The 16,901-nt window shown below is 51.1% G+C and overlaps 6 protein-coding genes across 6 annotated transcripts; 4 read left to right on the forward strand and 2 right to left on the reverse strand.

Moving 5' to 3' along the window:
- Positions 1-18: 18 nt before the first annotated feature.
- Positions 19-2,125, forward strand: BU24DRAFT_343830 (uncharacterized protein; the record flags this gene model as incomplete). Its single annotated transcript, XM_033523383.1, has 2 exons — positions 19-187; positions 243-2,125. The coding sequence occupies 2 exons, from the start codon at positions 19-21 to the stop codon at positions 2,123-2,125; spliced, it is 2,052 nt and encodes a 683-aa protein (XP_033385890.1).
- Positions 2,126-2,643: 518 nt separating this feature from the next.
- On the forward strand, positions 2,644-4,714 carry BU24DRAFT_388893 (RNI-like protein; the record flags this gene model as incomplete). Its single annotated transcript, XM_033525022.1, has 4 exons — positions 2,644-2,993; positions 3,042-3,152; positions 3,204-4,342; positions 4,411-4,714. The coding sequence occupies exons 1-4, from the start codon at positions 2,760-2,762 to the stop codon at positions 4,712-4,714; spliced, it is 1,788 nt and encodes a 595-aa protein (XP_033385891.1). The 5' UTR covers positions 2,644-2,759.
- A 139-nt stretch (positions 4,715-4,853) lies between these two features.
- Positions 4,854-6,856, reverse strand: BU24DRAFT_407574 (uncharacterized protein; the record flags this gene model as incomplete). Its single annotated transcript, XM_033525814.1, has 2 exons — positions 4,854-6,730; positions 6,814-6,856. The coding sequence occupies 2 exons, from the start codon at positions 6,854-6,856 to the stop codon at positions 4,854-4,856; spliced, it is 1,920 nt and encodes a 639-aa protein (XP_033385892.1).
- Positions 6,857-7,354: 498 nt separating this feature from the next.
- Positions 7,355-9,440, reverse strand: BU24DRAFT_420584 (uncharacterized protein). The gene is made up of 3 exons (XM_033527514.1): positions 8,828-9,440; positions 8,647-8,769; positions 7,355-8,598 (listed from the first exon to the last, which is right to left on the reverse strand). Exons 1-3 carry the CDS (start codon positions 9,284-9,286, stop codon positions 7,723-7,725), a joined length of 1,458 nt encoding a protein of 485 aa, XP_033385893.1. The 5' UTR covers positions 9,287-9,440; the 3' UTR covers positions 7,355-7,722.
- A 317-nt stretch (positions 9,441-9,757) lies between these two features.
- Positions 9,758-11,459, forward strand: BU24DRAFT_420585 (zinc-binding alcohol dehydrogenase-like protein). Its single transcript, XM_033527515.1, has 3 exons — positions 9,758-10,206; positions 10,265-10,664; positions 10,720-11,459. The coding sequence occupies exons 1-3, from the start codon at positions 10,174-10,176 to the stop codon at positions 11,304-11,306; spliced, it is 1,020 nt and encodes a 339-aa protein (XP_033385894.1). The 5' UTR covers positions 9,758-10,173; the 3' UTR covers positions 11,307-11,459.
- A 253-nt stretch (positions 11,460-11,712) lies between these two features.
- On the forward strand, positions 11,713-16,375 carry BU24DRAFT_388905 (putative DNA-directed RNA polymerase II subunit RPB2). Its single transcript, XM_033525023.1, has 2 exons — positions 11,713-15,675; positions 15,732-16,375. The coding sequence occupies exons 1-2, from the start codon at positions 12,062-12,064 to the stop codon at positions 15,895-15,897; spliced, it is 3,780 nt and encodes a 1,259-aa protein (XP_033385895.1). The 5' UTR covers positions 11,713-12,061; the 3' UTR covers positions 15,898-16,375.
- The last annotated feature ends 526 nt before the right edge of the window (positions 16,376-16,901 follow it).

Below are 16,901 nucleotides of genomic sequence, written 5' to 3' on the forward strand. Positions count from 1 at the left end.
AGTAACAATACATTTCTCATGACTGCTAGCCCGGTGCGCAATAGGAAGTCAGGCTCTGAAGGGTACAAACCGAAGATCATCACGACAGTCGGTGCCAAGCCAGCATGCTTGGTTAACGCATCGGTTACATATGTTGGGAACGACCAAATATATGCATTTGGTGGATTTGATCAGTATACAGACGAAGGTACGTTTTCAAGTATTCGCCTGTTTTCTTGTTCTTAACCAACTTTTCTTTGAAGTCTACAACCACGTCCTCCGCCTGAACCTCACGACCCGACAATGGAACTTGGTGGACAACTATGGCGATATTCCAGGTGTTCGAATGGGGCATACTGCGAATCTGTGGGACGGTGATAAGCTGCTGGTCTTCGGCGGCGAGAACGAGCATCGGCAGCATCTTTGCGACATCATTGTCTTTGACCTCAAAACGGCTTACTGGACCCAGCCTGAGCTCCAAGGTCCGGCACCTCGAGGAAGAGCCCGCCATTCGGCTGTCATACATGATGGAAAATTATACATCAGTGGAGGCCAAACTGGCCACGATAGTGTACTGGATGATATCTGTTACCTCGATCTCAAGACCTGGACTTGGTCTCGCTCATGGAGATTTGTACCCCGCTACGACCACGCTTCCTGGATATGGAATGGAAGGCTTTGGATATTTGGCGGTATTAATGACGACATGGAGAAGAGTAACGAGATCTGGTGGCTAGACCTCCGAGGAAGCCCTGGATTCGATTCAGCCATGGCTTATGGAACTGGAGACAGACAAATGGTATCAAAGTACCGTGGCTTCCCTGGTTCCATTGCCGCTCAAGCCCCAACCGGAAGCACTGGGTACACAGCCAACTCCGGCGTACAATCTTATTCAAGTCAAGGGGCGTCAGGTCGATCCCCCTACGTCTTGCCTGGATCTATTTCATCACTCAAATTCCATTCAAGCCCAAATCTACCTTCGCAGGCGGCTGGCATGCATTTCCACATCTTTTCATCAGGATGTATGCTCGATTTTGTTACGCCAATGGAAGTGACTTGCGAAACGAGTCTTTCGAGCCTAGAGCTCGATTCGCTCCGCTGGCAGAAACTTGCAGATGGGAAAGAGATTTTTAGTCCTACTTACCGCTGGCACTATTGCACAATTAACGCAGAGGGCACAAATGCCTGGCTACTTGGCAGCCCCGTTGAGCCGACCGCGGATGGGAACGGTGTCACGGGAAGCGAGTATCTGAGCGATGTTCTAGCCATTGATCTCCGCAAATACGGTATCCTAGGCAACGAGCTGGCGAGCACCTATCGCGCCAAAGTGCCATCATCAGATGCAAATTTCTCATCCCCTCTCACAGGTATTGGAGCCGATCTCTCCACTACCTTCGATATATCACCCGAGAGCGGTGGCGATGCCGACTTCATCATCACCGCAGATCCCGATGATGTGGATTATGATGCATCGCCTGTAAATGAGGCGGGGTCCTCAACCACCGTTGCTTCTACATCCCGACCGATTTATGTTCACCGTCTTATCTTACAAGCCCGCTGGCCTCACTTCAAGCGGATGTGGTCCGCTCAAATGGCCGAGTTCCACTCCAAGAAGATGCACATTCCTGAGCCATACTCCGCAGTTCGCGCTTTTCTGTACTATCTCTATACCGATAGTATTGACTCAAGCTCACAGCACGGACCCACACTTGTTGATGTTGCCGGTATGCTGGTCATGTCAAATGTTTATGACATGCCCCGCCTTCGACTACTTTGCGTTCATCGACTTGGAAAAGAGCTCGATATCGAGCATGCTGCCATAATATGGGAACGCGCGGGCACAGCGACTGAGGAGTGGCTCAAGCGTCGTGCGGCAACCTTTTGCCTTCAGAATTGGGGTCGTATCGTACGCACAGCAGGTTTCAAAAGCCTCAGCCATCAGGCGATTATCGATCTCTGCTCGGAATCTGACACTGAATCTCGAGTTCTAAACGGTGACGAGCTTGATGAATTGGGCATTCTGGGCCGGTCTTACGGTATTTCAAATGGAAATCGTAAGCGAAGTCTTGGAAGTGCCAATACTATTACGGGCACAGACGATGAGCCTGATGATGAGGTTGAGGATGATGGAATGGATGTCAATTAGACAACCTCACGCAGTGGGTAGTGTTTCCAAACTCTTTGATCCATTTCCGCAAGAATTCTTGCTTGCATTTTGACATGGCGTTTTTCTGGGACCAGCGAAATTTGTCACTCGCGCTCATAAAAACAACAAGCACGACTTATGACTCTCCTTGGCCTCCAACTTTGTTTTTCGCTGCCATTTTCGCTTTTTGGATCGGCGAAGGCACGTTTGTCACTTCCATGTTTAGCAAAGGCATTTTGGGGCGTTCTTTAGCCATGATGGCATCTTAATATATTTTAAGACGTTATGAGTCAGGTCGAAATGATAATGAATAGAACGAATTGATTAATGGCATTCTATGAGTAGTAATTACCGAACATGGGCTCGCGAACATAAATTCATTCACTGTCTCTATTATCTTGAAAGTGATAGATTCCCCTCTATTTAAAGTGGTGCCAAGAATATTGACACGTGCCAGCGCGAAGGCGCCTTTCTCAGCATAGCCGTGACGCGTTTTCGACCGACATACCATTTCGCAACTTGCTCTCGCTTTAACAACTTGGTTCACTTGCAATCTCATTTGGGCTCTGAGTGACTTGCACGCATTTGTTGGTCATTGGTGATAACAAATAACTGGAGCACGGGTTGCCGCATTATGTCGCGACATACGATATCCCCCGACGAGTACTTGGAGCTCGGCCGGAACTACTACAAGCAGAAGAACTATGAGAAAGCAATTGAAGCTTTCACACATGGCATTGAAGCCAGCGAAACGCCGCTAATCACTCTTCTCGACTACCGTGCGGCAAGCTACATCAAGAACGAAAACAGCAATGCAGCACTGAAGGATGCACGTGATATGATTCGAATGCATAAGAAAGACATCAGGGTTAGTTTATCGAAGACTCAAGGACATTACTCTGACAGTACTGCGAAGGGTTATTTGCGAACCGCTAGTCTGCTTGAGAAAACGGAGAAATTCGATACTGCGTTGAACATTTACGCTTATGGCAAGAAAAATGTGCCGACTACAGACAAGAACTACAAGGTGAAACCCATCTGCCCGCTGATTGATAGATTTGTTCTAAGAATGCCAAAGCTCCTGCAGCAACTGCATGACAAGTTGACTAGGAAGATATCTCCACCAACCTCAGTAGATCCCTTCACGATACTACCACCTGAGCTCATCGACATGGTACTCGACTACCTTGGTTTTCGGAATATGGTCCGTTGCCTTCCGGTCAGCAAGGGCTGGAAAACGTATATATGCGGGCGGCCAAGTCTGTGGACCAACTTGGATCTCTCGCTCGCCCGCAAAGACGTTAGCCGTGCTTTCGTTCGCGACGCAGTGAAACGTTCTCGGGGTGCCATTACCCACGCTACCTTCCACCGTTTCTACCACACGGACATGCTGAAAAGGATACCGCCAGCATGTAAGCAGCTGGGACATCTAGAGTTCCTCAGCGGTAGATCCATGTCCGATACATTCATCGAGATGGCCAAAGGTGCTCCAAACCTGAAGAAACTGGTTGTTCATGTTGAAGTCACGCTGGACACAATCACGCAAGTCCTGCGCCATCGACCGACCTTGGAACATGTGGAATTCCTAAACCTGGGACACTCCACAGTTCCAGCAAACTGGACCGGTCCTTTTCCGGATCTGAAATCAATATCTCTCCACCCAGGAGACCAAGCAACCCGCTTCGCGCTCCTCAACCTGCCCGCCTTCCTTGCCAAAGCTCCATCACTACGAACACTATCCCTCACCAACTGGGCTGGTCCCATCGATCGTAGATTCGATCCATCCACTGCCACTCTAACCCATCTCAACCTCACCAACCTGGGACTCGAATCCATCCCTCCCCTGCCACCAACCCTCACCCACCTCACCCTGACACCAAGACGCCGAATCTGCTTCTCCAACACCCGCCCATACACGCTGAACGCTCAGTCATGGCTAAACATAACGCTCGCCAGCCTCCCCAACCTCACACACCTCTCGCTCTCGCGCATCATTCTCGACGGCATCGATTTCTTCTCCCTCTTCCTCGACATGTACGAACCCGAAGACGACGATAACAACGGGATGGCACCGCAGCTCACCTCGATACCGGACACAGCGCCGCTCCAACACCTATCACTCCGCGAAATCGAGTACCCAGAGCCGTACACACTCTTCGGCCCGACGGGATATCTCTCGCAGTCGAAGAGGATACTGACGCCTTCTTTGGAATCACTGTACGTTTCCCTTCTTATCCTTACTTCTCCCCCAAGTATATACAACAATGAAACTAACTAATCAACAGCAAAATCACCAACACCCCCATCACAGACAACGACATCGACGACCTCCTCCTCTCCGCCCCCTACCCCAACCTCCACACCGTCGACCTCTCCGTCACCCACATAACAGGCGCGAGCGTGAAAACGCTGGTCGACAACTTGCCTGCCCTCCGGGACATCGTTCTGAACGACTGTCCCAACATCGTGGATCGCGAGGCGGTGGACTATGCGTTGGGGAGGGGGATCGGGGTTATGAGGGTCAGTCGCGTGGGTGCGGGGTCGGGGAGGAAGCTGGCTTTGGGGTCGAGGAGTGTGAGGCATGGCTAGGTAGAAGGAGATGTGATAGCTGTTCTTTTGTATTCGACAAGGGAATGGAAGGAGGTGGATTGTATCATATCATATCGTATTGCAATGCAATGTTTCCGAAGAATGCTGTTTTCTAGCCATATAGTAGGTAGATAGTTGATTACAACCCATACCCCCTCAACCACCTCAACTCCCTACTCTGATGCTCCAGCGCCCTCCTCATCTCAGCCCCATACTCCCTCTCCCTCTCCCTGAGCCGCACCTCCTCCTCGCGCAGCCCCGCCTCCGCCGCCGCCTCCGCCGCACCCTCAGCATCAAACGCCTCGCTGCCGAACCCAACCGTACCCAACCTCCCGTCGCCCGTCCAGACGACCAGGTTGTCCTCGCCGAGCGGGACGTTCGCCGTGCGCTCGTGATGCAGAGACGGGTTGACGGTCGGCAGGATCTTCTGCACGATCTCGCCCCATCCGCTTTCCATCTCCGGACGGCCGCCGCCGCCGCTACCGCCGCTGCGGGCCTGCTCGTCGCCGTTGATGTTGAATTCGCGGACGGGCGTCGACCCGTCGCGCTCGACCCACTTTAGGTTTCCATCGCCGTCGGAGAAGACGAGGCGGGTGCCGTGGGCGGCGACGGACAGGAGCTTGGAGCTCGAACATGTTTGCCGGTTTTGGTAGTGGCATTCGCCTCTGATGTCGCTCTTGGGCGTCGGGGAGTCAGAGGAGGAGGAGGGGGAGGAGTTGATGGAGCGAGCGGGTGAGCTGGAGAGGCTGTATTGTTCGAGGGCGCCTTTGCCTTTGTATTCGCCGGCGGTTATGAGGGTGTAGCCTGGGGTTGTCTTCGCGGCGTGCAGAAGGGTGGGCTTGTATTGGGCGACGTAATTGTGGCGGAGGTTTCTGGGGATGAAGGGGTGGGGAATCGCGGTGAGACAGGATAGTCGGGCTCCCGAGTGGACGGTGCCGCGGAGTCGTGGGAAGTACCGGCGGTCGAAGTTCAGCATGCTGGTGAAGCGCCCTCCTACCCATATATCGCCATTGCCGTCCCATTCTCGGGCCGTGGGGAGGTGAAGAATGGAGAGGGCGCCGGGCTGGGACAGCGAGACGTGTCCGCCGAAATCGCCTGTTTGGATGCCAGGAGAAGCGGCGCCGCCGATGAGTTCTGTACGGGCGGTAGTTTGTGTGGAAGGCGGTTTGCGGGTATCGTGAAGATGAAGAGTCCAATTTGTTCCCACCGTGAGAGGAGTCGGATGACGACTCTCTGACAGCGCCGTGATTGGGAAAGGATACGGCGTCTTGGAGATGACTTGCAACGTCCGTAGATCGACTTCGTTCAGCGTGTTCTGCACCGCGAAGAATCCCTTCTTCTGTCTACTATCGATGCTCACGCATTCCACTGCCCCCGTCTCTGTCATGATCGCCTGGCTTTGTCGAATCCGTGTATCGAAATCAAGATCTGGACCCTTTCCAGGGAGAAGCCCGACCGCACTCCGCGCGATGATACCGCCCCTCTTCTTCGAGCTGCCCGAGGCGTCCCAAACGCTGATACTGCCATCCTCCAACGGCGCGATCAACATGTCTGCAAGGCCTCCATCATCGTACAGTATCCCAGCTCCCGTAGCCTCATGATGTAACCCGTCATCGTGATGGCCGTGCCGTGCGCTCTGGAACCAACTTATCTTATGCGGCGCATGTCTCTGTATGAAGTCCTGATACCAGTCCACCTTTTCATCTGAATATGATGGGTCCCACATCGCCAGCAACGCCGCCTTTTTCTTGCCCTGATTCCTATGCAGTTGCAATTCTTCGCTCGAGACGAGAGGATCGCGTTCGTTAGTCCAGGATCCACCATAGGTATCTACAGCTCTGAGAAGCTCCACGATCGCGGGATCGGCGTGGTCTGGAAATATCTGGAGCCGTTTGCGCCGGCGCTCTGAAGTAGAATGTTCGTGGCATATTCGTTTCCAGAGATTGCTGTCGCGGGAGAGACGAAGGAATCTGTGGGATACGAATTGGACGTTCACTAATTCCGAGGGTTCGAGTACTGAACAATTTATATTATTAGTATGAAAGTCGCGTGCTTCCTGCTTGGATGTATTTATGCAGAGGTGCATGGGTTTCACATACAAGATACAATGGAGAGCAGTATCTCGTCTGGAAGGGAATCCATGGTGACTATGGGGCGATTGTAAACACGAAGTGTGGGGATTGCAGGCTTGAGCGATGGGCAAGTTATATAGAGAGCATTGAAGAGAGACGCGGGGGTGCGCATGTTATCTCCGCAGTGACTTCTCCAGTTTACTAAGGGAGTTGAAGGGCTGCCATGCCAAGATCACCGAAGCTTACCCCGCCTCAGAGAGTGTGTATGTGTATGTTACACGAACAATTATATGGGACGATGAGAGAAGAGATGATGATGGAACTGAGCTCGAGTTTTGGTGGGATGCTGGAAGGCGCAAAGGGCGCTGACGGCATCCATCGGCGAATGACTCGCCGGCGCCGCCTTTCCGTGTACGCCAGTCATCACGAATGCGGGTACAACTACATTTGCTCTCGACCGCATTACTATTGCCAGTTATACAGAGGAAACCGACATAAGCACACAACATAATTGATACACAACTTGGCAAACCTGACACTGTGGAGTGGGTGCACATATAAAATGCCTTCTACTGCATAGTAAACCCATTATTACAATTCAGTAAGGTCCTTTATGAAGTGGCCGTTGCGCAACGCATGTACAAAAAAACCTTTGCCTTAATTTACAGCACGACTTTGTAATGAACTCAATGAGTGAGCCGAACACCTGGATTTCAATTACACTTCCGGTATTAGATGGCTGCTGCCCAAGGCAAGCGACAATTCGGGTGTATCTTATAAAACCTCAAACCATCAACTCCAATGCTCTCAAACGTCTCGGCTTGAGAGAGAAATCACGGGTAGGTGGCAAGTATTCGCGATCTATAATCTCGACCGACGGCTTACTTCCTTCCACTACCTGTGGCGTTCATTTGTACTCAACCAATCCATCCTATCCTAAACATCCCCGCTCAAGAGGAACTCAATAGCTCCCTGCACGTTGCCACCGCTTCTCCGCAATGCCGAAACATTCCTATCGAATTCGAAGAAGCCCATCTCATTAAGTTGTCGTAGCTGTATCTCATAAACCTCCTCTGGCGGTCTGCTGTCTTGAGGTGGTGGTGTGCCAAAACCGCCACCTGGGCCAAACAGGGCTGCGAAAGGGTTAGGTGCTTGGCTGCCAGCGCCAGCCGCTCCACCAGTTGCTCTAGGTGAAGGGTTAGAGCCTGGAGCAGCACCGAAAGGATTGAATGCGGGCTGGCTGTTTCCTCCGTTCATTTGACCAAACATGTTCATTGCGGCTCGCATGGCTTCCGGATCCTGCATCAACTGCGCCGTCATTTCAGCGATCGGATTTGGCTGGCCACCAGAAGGAGGTGCTCCGAACAGGTTTCCGAACGGGTTGGGAGGAGGCGATGTTGCGTTATCTCGAGTGCCTTCCGCACCCTGTGTTGTGCCCGTAGCAGCGCCAGTGGTACCAGAGTTGTTTTGGTTCTGTTGTTGGGGCGCAAAAGCACCAGGTCCGAAGAGGTTTGCGAATGGATTTGCGCCAGCTCCACCGGCACCGCCAGCACCTCCTGCAGCTCCGAAGAGACCTGCTAAGGGGTCTTGAGCTGGGTTTTGCTGGTTCGGTGTGGCGGTACTGTTCCCTGTGTTTGTTGCTCCAGCTTGTGGGGTGTTGTCTGTAGCTCCTGGAGCAGTGAAGCGCTGTCCACCACCACCTCCCATCGCTTGTTGCATGCGTAGTTGCATTCTCATCATTTCAGGGTTGAACATCATCCTTCGCATCTCGGGGTTGCGGATCATCTCGGCCATCATTGGATTGTTGCGAATCTGTCCCTAGTCAGCCAAGCTGCGGTACTACCGATCATGCGACCTTACCATCGGATTCTGTGCCATCATCTCGATCACGGCAGGGTTATTCATGGCTTCATTCATTTGCGAGAGGAACATTGGGTTGTCCATCATCTGCAGAAGCTGGTCCGGGTCGGGAGGAGGACCGAGCTAGATATCATGGTTAGCTTGGCCGTGCGATGTAACAGGAACGGAGAAATCCACTTACACCACCATCGGGACCGAAGGAATCAGCGCCGGGTAGGCCGTGGAACCCAGCATAACGTGCTCCGGTCAAGCCTGCTAATGTGCTGTTGCCTGTGCCGGCGGCGATGTTTGTTGGAACTTGTGGTGCAGGAGTACCACTTGCGCTGGCGCTTCCGGTGCCTTGATTTGCGGGATTCTGGCGTGCGTTGCTGGCTGCTCCCTTGACTAGGTGGACTGTGTGGCCGTCCTTGATCTTGACGCCTGAAAGAGTGTCATGATCCTTCAACACGCGGCCGGAGTATATCAGACGTTGCCGCTCTGCGGGGATGTCTGCGAATTCGGAAGTGGAGAGCTTCGTCTTCAGATCGGCGACGGTAGAGTTAGCGGGAACGGTCACGACAAACTTCTGGTCGTTGGCAGACTTGATATTGAAGGTAAGTTGGGTGTCATCGGTGGACGCGGCGGCGGCGTCGTCGGCCATGATGTAGATAGGAGGGGTGGTGACAGTGGCGGTAGGATGAGTTGCGGTGTGCTATGTGGCGTCAGGACCTTCTGTATGAAGTAGATAAAATGTAGAAATGCGCACGTTGCGGGTGATTTCCGAGTGAGGGCGAGAGGGTTGTAGAAGACGAGAGGTATAGGTGGTGGTGAATGTACAAGGGACGAGAGAGGTAGTGTAAGTAGTTAGCAAGCAAGAGCCTAGCAAGGCAAGGCAAGCAAGTGGTTGGCTGGGCTGGCTGGCGATGGTCGCAGAACCTCAGAGAAAGCACGGAGGTTCCACTTTGACGTCGTCCGTTCTCTCCTCCGCCTACAAGGGTAAAGGGTACCTACCTAATGGCATTCGATCTAAGCTACATATGGTAATTGTTGTAAAGCCACAATGTGGCTGTGCTGCTCTACCTCCTCCACACTCTCATTCATACAGAGAGTTTCTCCGCTCTCTTCCTCTATCGCTATGGCTACTTACTACTTCATTTTAGTACCCTATGGTATCAAAATAAGACCATAAGCAGCTCCGAACATGGCCAATTAATAGACGAGTAGGTGTGCGACTTGATTGATAATTACCTAGTGATTGCTGGGAGGTAACTATGGGATGTATACCTCCTGCGTGCGGAGAATGGACCGAGGTTGTTTGGAGAGTCAGTGTCGATTATGGCGAACTAGCTATCTTTCCCCCGGATTTCACATCCCAACCATGACGATAATTCCGATCCTCTCCATCTCTTCAAATACTGCTCTGTCTCCCTTTCAATTGACACATCCTGTTCATACCCATCCTTCTCCGCGAATCTCCAAACCACCATAACAACGCGTTCCTTACCTTTCTACGTTACTTTCAGCTACCATCTAGAATTCATACACAAGATGAGGGGAATTCAAATCAAAGAATACGTCAAGGTAAGACCTCGGCCTCTTCATATCCTCTCCTGTTGATTCCATATTGATCGCATCAAAGGGCCCGGAAGATCTCAAAGTCATTGATCTTCCTACCCCCACACCCAAAGATGACGAGTATCTGATCGACATCCACGCATCCGCTACGAACTTCTTCGACCTCCTCCAAATCCGCGGCAAATACCAGCACCAGCCCGCCTTCCCCTGGGTCGCCGGTTCAGAGTTCTCCGGAGTTGTGGTCCAAGCACCCAAATCCCTCCCAGGAGGACAGGCTCCCAAGTACAAAGTCGGTGACAAGGTGTTCGGTGCAGGACAAGGCGGATATGCTACACAGATTGCCATCAATGAAGATAGAATCAGGCGCATGCCGTCTGGATGGAGCTTTGATGACGCTGCTGGTCTATTTGTTACTGGCCCGACAAGTTACGCTGGGCTAGTCGTCCGAGCGGGAATCAAGAAGGGTATGTTACTACATTCCCAGAATAAATCGGGACGGCTACTGATAAGTTCGTAAAGGTGATTGGGTTCTTGTCCATGCTGCAGCAGGCGGTGTTGGCCTCGCCGCCGTCCAGATTGCGAAAGCATATGGCGCGACCGTCATCGCGACCGCGGGGACACAGCACAAGCAAGATGTCGCGCGTAAGTTCGGCGCAGACTACGCTATCGATTACCGCAAAAGCGACTGGCCGGAACAGGTCAAGAAGCTGACACCTAAGGGCCGCGGTGTCGATATTGTATACGACCCAGTAGGCCTTATTGCACAGTCGATGAAGTGCACGGCCTGGAATGGGCGATTGTTGGTAATTGGGTTTGCCGCCGGTGACATTGAAAAGATGGCCACCAACAGAATCCTTCTCAAGAACGTGAGTGTAGTCGGTCTACATTGGGGAGCCTACTCTATCAATGAGCCCGAGATGATTGAGAAGGTTTGGGAGGGTTTGTTTGAGCTGATGGAGTCTGGTAAATACAAGGGAACCACCTTCAACGACGAGGAGTATGTTGGTCTTGAGAGCGTGCCAGCAGCTTTGAAGGCGCTGGGTGGACGCAATAGCTGGGGCAAGGTGGTTGTAAAGGTTCCTCAAACCGGCCAGAGCAAGATTTAAGAAGGCTATGAATGCTAAGCTCTTTGGTGGAAGACCAGCCAGTAGACAATTCGCACATATCCATTTACTTCAGTTTTGGTCCGTAAAGAATACCTCACGATGTACGAAGTAACCATTATTCTCAGCAAGTGAAGCTTGCAAAAGCGATGATTAATACTGGGCCTTCTTGACCACAACTGAAAACCTATAACACGATACAGATACACTTAATTGCACATTCCAATATATAGGCGCAAGACTGGTCATATATCTTTTCAAACAAGGAACATGACAAAGCCAGAATCTATCATTCAAACTCCAGACGGTCAGACGAACCAAGATGGGACTAGCGTCTGGAGCGGACTAATTCTTGGCGGCGTTCTTTGAAATGTACAGTCGCGACCAACAACGAGCTCGACAGCTTCGTCTCTCCTCCACCTCCCCACTCCCTTCATCTAACTCCGTCAACTACGTGTTGTTGACGTTCCCTCCATCTGCGCAGAGGGTATCTCGAACAAAAGCACTCGCAGTGCTCCCATTTTCTCGACCGCCCCCCCTCTGTCGCTGCATCGCGCCTCTACCCTCGGTGAAGTCGACTTCCGCCACTCCTTACCGACTTGGGATTCGACCTTGTCGCGCGTCGACATTTGATACACGAATTTGGAATACGCCGAACAAATTCCATTCACTCATCCTTCTGCTAGGCACCGTCAGTGAAGACTTCGCAAGACCGCATTGCAGGCCTCTCACTGAAGGGGGCGCCGCCTATCGCAAATATGGCCGACTACGATTACAACGACAACATGGCGGAGGAGGATGACTACTATGAGGACGACGATACCATGATCACGGCAGAGGACTGCTGGACTGTAATCAACTCTTTCTTTGAGTCGAAAGGTCTAGTGTCCCAGCAGCTCGATTCATACGATGAGTTCACCCGCAACACGATCCAGGATATCGTGAGAGAAAACGGCTCAGTCATTCTCGATCAACAAGGTCCTTTCGGCGACCACGAGTATGAGGATAATCCGATCTTGAAGCGACGGTACGAGATCAAGTTCGGTCGAGTGTTTCTGGCGCGCCCAACCCACACCGAAGGAGATGGCACCACACAACAACTATATCCACACGAAGCACGATTGCGAAATCTCACATACTCGGGAGCTATGATGGCACACATCGATAACAGTATCAAGATTGCAAGAGAGGCTTCCGCTACAGAGGAAGGAGACGAGGATTTGGATGGTGGGCCCGGCATGGCCACGAGGATCCGCTGGGATCGAGAAGATGTTCAAGATCTCGGTGAGAGCGAAGGAAAGCCAAAGGTGTTCATAGGAAAACTACCTGTCATGCTTCGGTCCGAGCTTTGCCATTTGCGCAATCAGACGGATGAGGCCCTCTTCGGTCTCAATGAATGTCCATACGACATGGGAGGATACTTCGTTATCAACGGTAGTGAAAAGGTTCTGATTGCACAGGAACGTAGTGCAGCCAACATTGTGCAGGTCTTCCGCAAAAAGCAAGGACCGATTCCTTGGACTGCTGAGATCAGAAGTGCCGTGGAGAAGGGAACACGACTTATTTCATCGTTCAACATCAAGTGGGCCGACAACTCTCTCATTCAGAAGCGTACGCCAGGACCTTTCGCCTATGCCATCCTTCCTTACATCAAAACGGATGTACCTATGGCACTCGTCTTCCGTGCACTGGGCGTCGTTTCCGATGAAGACATCTTGAATCATATTGTTTATGATCGCAGCGATACGCAAATGCTTGAACTTCTCAAGCCAAGCATTGAGGAGGGTATGATGATTCAAGACCGTGAGAACGCTTTGGATTGGATTGCTCGCCGTGGAAACAATACGGGTACTAGAGACAGGCGTCTCAAATTTGCCAGAGACGTCATGCAGCGAGAGTTCTTGCCGCATATTTCCCAGAGAGAAGGACAGGACACTAGGAAAGCCTTCTTCTTCGGCTACATGCTTCACCGCCTGCTTCAGTGTGTTCTTGGCCGTCGAGACGAAGACGACCGTGACCACTTTGGCAAGAAGCGATTGGATCTCGCAGGCCCGCTGATTGCCAATCTTTTCCGAATCCTGTTCCTGAAGCTCACCAAGGACGTTTTCAGGTATCTTCAGAGATGTGTTGAGAGCAACCAAGACTTCAACGTTCAGATGGCCGTGAAGGCGAGCGTCATCACCAACGGATTGAAGTACTCCCTCGCCACTGGTAACTGGGGTGACCAGAAGAAGGCGGCTTCAGCAAAGGCTGGAGTATCTCAGGTGTTGAACAGGTACACATATGCCTCAACTCTGTCCCATCTTCGTCGCACGAATACCCCAATCGGACGTGATGGAAAGCTTGCCAAACCGCGCCAGCTACACAATACCCATTGGGGTTTGGTGTGTCCTGCTGAGACTCCTGAAGGACAGGCTTGTGGTTTGGTCAAGAATCTTTCCCTGATGTGCTACGTCAGTGTTGGGTCCGAGAGTACTCCTATCACTGACTTCATGAGTCAACGAAACATGGATCTTCTCGAAGAGTACGATCCAGTGGTTAACCCATCAGCGACCAAGGTCTTTGTCAACGGTGTATGGGTGGGTGTTCACTCACAGCCATCGCAACTCGTATCTGTGGTGCAGGAACTTCGACGCAACGGAACTTTGTCCTACGAGATGAGTTTGGTCCGAGACATTCGAGATCGAGAGTTCAAGATCTTCACAGACGCAGGCCGTGTCATGCGACCATTGTATATTGTTGAAACGGACTATCGCAAACCCAATCGTGGATCCCTGGTACTCAACAAGGGTCACATTCAAAAGCTCATTGATGACACCATGATCGATACTTCTGGCTACAATGACGAAGACGCACAAGCCATGAAATTTGGTTGGAAGGGTCTCCTGCACGGTGGTGTAGTAGAGTACCTGGATGCAGAGGAAGAGGAGACTTCTATGATCATCATGACACCTGAGGATCTTAGCGAGCATCGCGATCTCATGCAAGGTATTCCTGCGCCCGATGCACCTTCAGAAGATCGTCACAGGCGAATCAAGCAAAAGCCCAATCCTTCCGTGAGGACATACACTCATTGCGAGATCCATCCAAGTATGATTCTCGGTATCTGCGCCAGTATCATTCCTTTCCCAGATCACAACCAGTCTCCTCGTAACACTTACCAATCCGCTATGGGTAAGCAAGCTATGGGTGTCGCTCTTACAAATTATGCTTTGCGAATGGAAACTATGATGAATGTTCTGTACTACCCCCAGAAGCCGTTGGCAACTACGAGAGCAATGGAGTACCTCAAGTTCCGTGAGCTCCCCGCCGGTCAAAACGCTATCGTGGCCATCTCTGTCTACTCCGGCTACAACCAAGAAGATTCCGTCATCATGAACCAGAGCAGTATCGACAGAGGACTCTTCCGAAGTCTCTTCTACCGAGCATACACGGAGCAGGAGAAACGTATCGGTGTTAATGTTCTGGAACAATTCGAAAAGCCCACTCGAGGTGACACTCTAAGGATGAAGGGCGGAACTTATGACAAGTTGGATGATGATGGTGTCGTTTCTCCTGGTGTTCGTGTTTCTGGTGATGATATCATTATCGGAAAGACTGCTCCCATTGCCACCGATGCCAAAGAACTCGGTCAGAAGACATCGCTCCATACCAAGCGCGATGTGTCCACACCCCTGCGTAGTACCGAGAACGGTATTGTGGATCAGGTCTTGTTCACCACCAACACCGAAGGTCTCAGGTTCGTCAAGGTTCGTACCAGAACCACCAAGGTTCCACAAATCGGCGATAAATTTGCTTCGCGTCACGGTCAAAAGGGTACTATTGGTATCACATATCGGCACGAAGACATGCCCTTCACCAGGGAGGGACTGACCCCAGATCTCATCATCAACCCGCACGCCATTCCATCTCGTATGACTATTGCCCATTTAGTCGAGTGTCTACTCTCCAAGGTTGGATCTCTGAAGGGTGCTGAAGGTGACGCAACCCCCTTTACCGATGTTACCGTTGATTCCGTCTCCAAATTGCTTGAGCAGCATGGTTACCAACAACGCGGTTTTGAGGTCATGTACAACGGGCACACCGGCAAGAAGCTTCGGGCACAAGTCTTCCTTGGTCCGACATATTATCAGCGTCTCCGTCATATGGTGGACGACAAGATCCACGCACGTGCTCGCGGCCCGTTGCAAATCCTCACCCGACAACCTGTTGAAGGTCGTGCTAGGGATGGTGGTCTCCGTTTCGGAGAGATGGAACGTGATTGTATGATTGCTCATGGTGCAGCGGCTTTCTTGAAAGAGAGATTGTTCGAGGTGTCAGATGCGTACATGGTTCACGTCTGCGAGATCTGTGGTTTGATGAGCCCAATTGCGTAAGTTCTTTACCACCCCATTTTATGTGTATACCTTCCTAATCATATATGCACAGCCAACTGAAGAAGGGCAATTACGAATGCCGTCCGTGTCACAACAAGACCAAGATCGCCCAGATCCAGATTCCATACGCTGCCAAACTTCTCTTCCAAGAATTGCTCAGTATGAACATTGCCACTCGCATGTTCACCACCCGAACTGGCATCAGTGTGAGAGATTAGTAATTTCTTCGGCAATGGATTAGGATTCTTGCTCTTGCATCACGTATTGCAAACGGGCCAAAACAATCTCGCAAAAACAACCACCACCTTCCCAATTACCCTTTCAGAATATGCATTGCCACGGCGTTTGTTCATTTCCGGTAAAGATTCGAAGCTTTCGAAATTGATGAAGCATGCAGGGGGGGACTTTTTTTCTCAAACAGTAATCATTTTCCCTCGACTTTCTTCTTTCCTGCGTTAAAGTTCCCATCATCATTCGCGAATCGTGGGTTCAAGTTTGATTAAGTCAGTATTTGGGAAAAACGAGAAGACACACATGCACCACCTCTACTCCAAAAAAAGTAACCATCTTTGGTACATATTTATAGCACCACCATGAATTGGCTTTTGAACTTCCCCTCGATGGGAAAGGGCTCGTCTGTAGAATAGTGAAAGTAAAGCAAAGCGAGGAACAGAAAAATATAATGCGCAAAATATCATCACTTGTCGCCTTGTGCAGTGACGTGAATAATGAAGATGTTCTAGCATCTGCTTCGTCATAAAGTCCCTCCCTTTCCACATCATCTTCGCAAATCGTGCAGAGGTGCCTGGGATGCGATTGCCACAATGGGTGCGTGCCATGCTGTAATCAAGCACCAATAATTCCTCTTCGTTCTTCCCCGTCCTCATCTCCCTCTCCCTCGTAGAAATCGTATTCGATCTCATGTATAGCATAGCATATACATACGTTTGGACTCGAGACTTGCGTGTACTATACACAAGTATATTTTTCTTTAATTCCCAAACAAAACAAAACACAGAAGTATCGCCATCACCATATAATCACTCTCCGCAATTTGGGACGGACTCGACCAGTGCGGTATGATGAGATAAGCAATCCTTCATTAAGCTGTCGTTCATGCTGGGGAGAGAGGTGTTTGTTGGATCGTCACAGAGTTATTTGTATGCTCACTACAGTTCACATCAAAACACAACACATCAACTCACCAACTGTGCACACGTAC

The sequence above is a fragment of the Aaosphaeria arxii genome, assembly GCF_010015735.1.
Source record: "Aaosphaeria arxii CBS 175.79 unplaced genomic scaffold BU24scaffold_3, whole genome shotgun sequence".
Classification (NCBI taxonomy): domain Eukaryota; kingdom Fungi; phylum Ascomycota; class Dothideomycetes; order Pleosporales; genus Aaosphaeria; species Aaosphaeria arxii.

Coding starts and splice junctions, on each gene's coding strand:
- BU24DRAFT_388905 (XM_033525023.1), top strand. CDS start 12,062: ATGGCCGACTACGATTACAACGACAACATGGCGGAGGAGGATGACTAC. Junction 15,676..15,731: donor GGTTTGATGAGCCCAATTGC/GTAAGTTCTTTA, acceptor ATATATGCACAG/CCAACTGAAGAAGGGCAATT.
- BU24DRAFT_420585 (XM_033527515.1), top strand. CDS start 10,174: ATGAGGGGAATTCAAATCAAAGAATACGTCAAG. Junction 10,207..10,264: donor AAATCAAAGAATACGTCAAG/GTAAGACCTCGG, acceptor ATCGCATCAAAG/GGCCCGGAAGATCTCAAAGT. Junction 10,665..10,719: donor CCGAGCGGGAATCAAGAAGG/GTATGTTACTAC, acceptor AAGTTCGTAAAG/GTGATTGGGTTCTTGTCCAT.
- BU24DRAFT_420584 (XM_033527514.1), bottom strand. CDS start 9,286: ATGGCCGACGACGCCGCCGCCGCGTCCACCGATGACACCCAACTTACC. Junction 8,770..8,827: donor CCTTCGGTCCCGATGGTGGT/GTAAGTGGATTT, acceptor CATGATATCTAG/CTCGGTCCTCCTCCCGACCC. Junction 8,599..8,646: donor TGATGGCACAGAATCCGATG/GTAAGGTCGCAT, acceptor GACTAGGGACAG/ATTCGCAACAATCCAATGAT.